Here is a 6,000-nt window from a genome sequence, read left to right as displayed (position 1 = left end):
TGAGTAAATGATCACAGAATTTGGTGACTTGACATTACAGTTTCACATGTACATACTATTTACTTTTTACAGTGAGTACAACCATTCCGTTAGTAGGTATTAACCCTTGAGGTACAAATGAAATCAAAACTAACCAATTTCTAGTTTTGTGGTGAATAATTCATCTCTGCATGTCATCAAGAAAAAACTAATGTTTTCCTGTGTAATCTATAATTGAAATCTGAAAATGCACCTCCTGTTTGTTTTCAGTTAAATTCTCAGATTACATCTGTCTGAGGTACTAATATACTTATAACATACTTAACCACGCCCCTCCAACTCTCAGTTTTGACAACAAACAGAAATGTGACGTGGAGGTGTCTGTGAAGTTGTAGACAAGTTGTAGCAAGCTGTAAAATTAAGTGCAAACCATGATAATTTAGTTTTGTTTGACCTAATCCTTTAAATTCTTTAGCTTTCATCGTACTAGCTGCATCGTGCTCATATTTTTAAAAGTATTTTAAGAGTTATTTTCCCATTTATCACAAATGGTCAACTCTAAATAGAGTGTAAGCATTATGTAATTAAGGCCAAGTTCTTGACATCAGAGGGATAGAGAGGAGCATGATGGGATTATGGAGTGACTCAGGATGTGCAGGGCTTGCCAGCAAATCAGCTGCATGTGTCCTCAATGCAGAATCTCAAATAGTCCCTTGTTTACATTGTAGAGCTATTGGTATAAAGACCTGACCAACGCCAGTTATATAGAATGGTTACGCTGGTCCACCATGCTGAAATTGCACATGTGTTTGTGCAGTAAGCAGATTTTTCCTTACTAGACATGTCACAAAGTGATCTTATTTACCTGTGCATTGATTACACCTATGCTTGTGCTGCGTTTGACCTTCGGTGTCTTCTATGAGCTTCTGATTTGTCCTTCAGCTAAGAAATTACAAAGATAGTGAGTTAAAATGGGTTTGTGTTTATGCATGCATGTGCTTATAAATTTCTTTTTTTTCTGTTTTAACTGCACACTTGACTGACACTTGTGATAAATGGGGACTTTAGCTACATTCAAGCCAAATTCAACACAGTGTCAAATAGGCATGGGACGATAATGAACAGCCTCAAAGCCAAGAACAAGAGCAGAATCTGCCCCGTGCCTCGTAGTTGTTTACAAGGCCGTCTAACGGTTGATTATACAAATAACAATGATAACTGTTAAGTGTGCGAGCACCTCACGAAAAGGACAATGCTTTTATACTTGATGCGTTCGCCGTTGAGATATTCTTTAAAATTAGGGGGGGGGGCGGGGGGGGGGGGGGGGGGAACAAAACTGTGAAGTCAGATGGATAAACAGATGTAGGAAGTTTCCGGAACTATGTCAAATCATTAATATCGTTCAAGTTTTTTAACTAATTATTTTAAATTAATTAACGACCCGTACAGCTGTACTTTGACATTTGCTTGAGCGAGAATGATGTCAACTGAAAGTTTGTCGTACACCATGTCATTGGTACCCTTTTGGCAGTGGAAATGCAAGCCTGATAAAGGTGACCCGTACCGTACTGTACCACTCAGTGGAAATGGGCCATAAATGATTTTTATGTTTGTAATTTGTGTTTTTGAAATCAATGAAGACAGCAGAAGTTTTATGATTTATTTTAAATATTTAGCCTGAGATGTTAACCGTTCCAAAATATTATAAATGTTTCCTTAAATAAAATGTATTGTGTTCACTGGAGTAAAAAAGTTTTTTTTTTTTTTACTCAGACATTTAAAAAATAACTTATTTTAGAGCAGTAATCACAATACTGTGAAACCGTGGTATTTTTATCCAAGGTTATCATACCATCAGAAACTTATACCAGCCCATGCCTAGTGTCAAAATGAAGACTCAAAGAAAAATCATGGATGCCCCACTAATAGTAGGATTTGCAATATACAGTACCCCAAAAATGTATTGTTTTATATATCTTTGTATTATATACAGTCTCATTTTATTTTTAAGAAATGTGTAAGCACACTTTTAAGATTTTTTTTAATAATATAAAAATCATAAAAAACACCATTCAGATGTTTGAATTCTGTAAGATTTTTTTTTCTCTTACATTTCTTATGTTCACCAAGGCTGCAGCTGTAAATAAAATACAGGAAAGACAGGAATATTATAAAATATTTTCTTTTTACATATATTGTAAAACAAAATGTATTTCTGGGATGTCAAAGCTGATTTGTTTGGCTCCTGCACACTGTAAGTAATGCTGTGTTCCCCACGATAGGATATAAGCAGAAGTATACAGAAGGACTTTTAATTTTGCAGTAACCTGAGTCAAGCGCTTCCAGTTAACTGTATGCAGTTACAAAATCGGTGCGCTTAAGGTCTGTTTTCATTAAAAATTAACGATCTTCACTGCCTGATTGATATACAATATAAAGTGGGTCTCAGAATGTACAAGAAGCACTACATTAAAGTACATTTTTCTGCTCCATGTCTTTAAAGTATTGAAATTTATTTTCAATGGAGTTTCTGCGCTAGCCTGCTGATTCTGACGGCTCATGCACAACTAAATGAATGCAAAAGTCTATTTAACTGATTGTATTTTAATTACATTAAAACATCAATGCTGTAAAAGGAGGCTTGTAAAATTCACATTAACCATTCATCAGAAGTTTATCGGCATTAGAAGAAACACTAGCTGTGCATATGCCCTATATCTTCATGTTGTTCCAACACAAACCAATTGTTAACTTAATAGTTTTTGCAAATTTAAGTAGATTGAACATACAACAATTAAGCTGTCCTAAAACAAACCTAAGAATTGTGTTGTTTCAACTCATTTTAAATACGTAGTTTGCTTTTTTGAGTGTTCAGTGTCACATGATCCTTCAAAATCATTCTAAATAGCTGATTTGACTAGCGGCTTGAAATAATTGATTAAAAAATTGGAAAAATGACATAAAACTCATCATTTGACCATTATCCGCATCAATTAGTTTCAAAATTAGCATCTAATGCCATGAGATTAAAGTTTTGTTTTTTTAAGTGTCCAGTATATCCGTGTTTTGAGCCCCTGTGCAGTAATATCAATCTATCATTTTAATTTCAATTTCATCCCATGGCATCACTTACTTCTTACTACCACCATCCGAAACATGTGCACGTACCATATAAAAACAAGTAGAAGAAAAAGGGTTGCTTGTGTCTCATCACCTTCAGCTTCTTCCTTCTCTGTATACATCAGTATACTAACCTAGCAGATTCTGCTTTCGTGACTATTCTCACACACTCAGGCCGAGGAGGACCATCAGGATAGTCTCTCTCTCTCATTCTCTCTCTCCCTTGGGATGCATGCAAACAGAGGTTATAATTAACCACGCGGGGCTAAGAGGATTTCTACTGCTCTCCCCTGCACCGCTCGCAGCCTCCGACACAGGGTTATTTAAAGTGAACCTGCCTAGAGAGAGCAAGGGAGAGAGGGAGGGTGGGCTGAACACACATTGGGAGAGAGAGAGAGAAAGAGAGCTTAGCGGATCTGTGGCGCTGTGTTCTGGCTCAGTCTGTGGCTGCAACATCTCTGTTTCGCATCACTTTCCAATAGCAGCTGATTCCACCTGCCTGCTCCGGCGGGAGGTGGAAAGAAACGGGACGACAGCATCCTCTGACTGACCGGCCGCAGAAATGGCCAGCCAGCAGGACTCAGGTTTCTTTGAGATCAGCATCAAGTCCCTGTTGAAGTCCTGGAGCAGCAGTGAGTATCTTGGCGCTCTGAGCTGCGGGATTGCAGCCAATATTTGGCAGGACGCATCCAGACTTAGTTTGCATGTGAGAAGAGGGCGAGTTTGGTGCTTTGGTGCACGTGTCATGGTGCTCTTTGATTGGTATTCTGGGGATTCGATTGAGTCAGAGTAATATGAACTTTGGTTTGGGTATTTTTGTTTGCATGTGGCCGATGCTCATGAATTAGATTGCAGAAATCTCATTCTGCTTATTTTATAAAGCTTTCTGTGTGTGTACTGTAAAATATTCAGGCAGCTTTAATGAATTATTATTTGGTGACTAGTTTTATAGGATTAATTAATTGTTCATTCAAATTCTCTCTTCAAAAAATCACTCGGATTTAATTTGTCGTGATTTAAAATGAGGGTTATTCCACTAAAAATTTATTTCGTAACTCATCTTAAGTTAAAACGCATTGCCTAAAATGAAAATAAACTTGTCTGAAAACATTGCGATCAGTACTTGTGATCAGTAGTTAGATCAGTAGTTGATATAAATGTTTTGTTTTAACTAATTTATGTGTGATTTATTCTATATATTTATACTTTTTATGTATTATTTATACTATATTTACTATATAACGAATAAATAACAAACTTCACTAATAAATCACACTTTTTTTCAGGTGAGCTCTTATATTTTCAGCTCTGTGTTTGTGTGTGTCTGCAGTCAAGCTCGAAATTATTCATACCCCCATGGTTATGTTTATATGTGTAAATATTAGTCATGGGCTGGTATAAGATTCTGACGGTATGAAAAACTTGGATAAAGATATCTCAGTTTCACAGCATTGTGATTACTGCTCTAAAATATATTCTCTGTAAATGTCTGGGTAAAAAAACTAAAGCTTTTTTTTCCCCTTTTGAACATAATATATTTTATTTTGAGAAACATTTAAAATATCTTGGAGCAGTAAACATGTCAGACTGAATAATGAAAATGAATCATTAACTTTTGCTGTCTTCATTAGTTTCTGAAATGCTGATTTCTTTACAATTTAAATTGGCATCTTTGAATATCTTTTCTGCTGGAGATACTGTTTTTTAAAAAAAAATAGTAAATAAAAAATCTTACACATACGTTAGGAACAATATAGCAGAAAATTTTGGCGGTTTTAAAAAACTTCACTTATTCAGAATCAGAATCAGAATCAGAATCAGAATCAGTTTTATTGCCAAGTGTGCTTCACACACACAAGGAATTTGTTTTGGCTACAGAAGCTTCCAGTGTACATAAAGTGACATGTGACAACACAAAATAATCTGAAAAAAGAAAATAATAATAATAAAAAATGATGAACATTAAACAGATGCGGTTAGTGAAGAAACCTGGATGTTGAGTTGTATGTACAGATTGTTATAAATATACAGGTTATAAGGTGCTGTGTACAAGTGCGAATGTAGAAAGTATTGCATTGTATATTGATATAAGGTGCTGTGTACAAGTGCGTATGAGAAAGTATTGCACATATTTATTGCACAGTAGGGGAATATTTAACTGTTCATAAGGTAGACAGCCTGAGGAAAGAAACTTTTCCTGTGTCTGGCTGTTTTTGTGCTCGGTGCTCTGAAGCGCCGACCAGACGGTAACAGTTCGAACAGGTAGTGTGCTGGGTGTGAGGCGTCCAGAGTGATTTTGCGAGCCCTTTTACTCACTCTGGAAGAGTACAGTTCCTGAAGTGTAGGAAGGGTTGTGCCAGTGATTCGTTCAGCAGTCCGGACTATTCGCTGTAGTCTACGGAGGTCAGTTTTGGCAGCTGAGCCGAACCAGACGGTGATTGAAGTGCAGAGGATGGATTGGATGACAGCGGTATATATCAAACTGCGGTATATATAACCGCTGTACCTTGAAAACGGTTATCGTCCCATGCTTAGTATATATAAAGGAGCTGTATTGAGAAGTTATACCTCAAATTAATTCTATTCATATAAACCTGCTTTTTTTGGCCTATACTCCAGCTTCTAAAAATATTTAATATTTCCTGATATTTAAAATTTCTATTATATTTGTTCTATATTTGTGACTTAGCAAAATACGAATTTCTTAATGAAGCACAAGAGTTTCTGTTCATCTTAGATATTTTAACTCTTCTGATATTTAATATTTCTATTTTTACAATGTAGAACAAACAAGTGTGAATAAAAAGTACAGAGACATTTTCCCAAAATATAATTTTCTGAAGAAAGAAAGACACAAGGGTGAATTTTTCTCTTGGCTGAACTATCCTTTTAAGGACAGAG

At 35.9% G+C, this 6,000-nt stretch overlaps 1 protein-coding gene across 6 annotated transcripts in view; it reads left to right on the top strand.

Moving 5' to 3' along the window:
- Window positions 1-6,000, top strand: part of frya (furry homolog a (Drosophila)) — a 128,245-nt gene that overhangs the window by 18,493 nt on the left and 103,752 nt on the right. Inside the window, exon 1 of one of the 6 annotated variants that reach the window (XM_056473865.1) lies at window positions 3,582-3,731. The exons of 4 other annotated variants lie outside the window; for them this stretch is intronic. In XM_056473865.1, the coding sequence (XP_056329840.1) occupies window positions 3,662-3,731 (70 nt within the window). In that variant the 5' untranslated portion in view covers window positions 3,582-3,661. Of the gene's footprint in view, window positions 1-3,581; window positions 3,732-6,000 lie in introns of those variants that run through there. One more of the 6 variants, XM_056473867.1, reaches the window with a different exon arrangement.

The sequence above is a fragment of the Danio aesculapii genome, chromosome 15, assembly GCF_903798145.1.
Source record: "Danio aesculapii chromosome 15, fDanAes4.1, whole genome shotgun sequence".
Lineage (NCBI taxonomy): Eukaryota > Metazoa > Chordata > Actinopteri > Cypriniformes > Danionidae > Danio > Danio aesculapii.
Note: the sequence above shows the minus strand (reverse complement) of the source record. Positions and strands in the feature narration are given on the sequence as shown.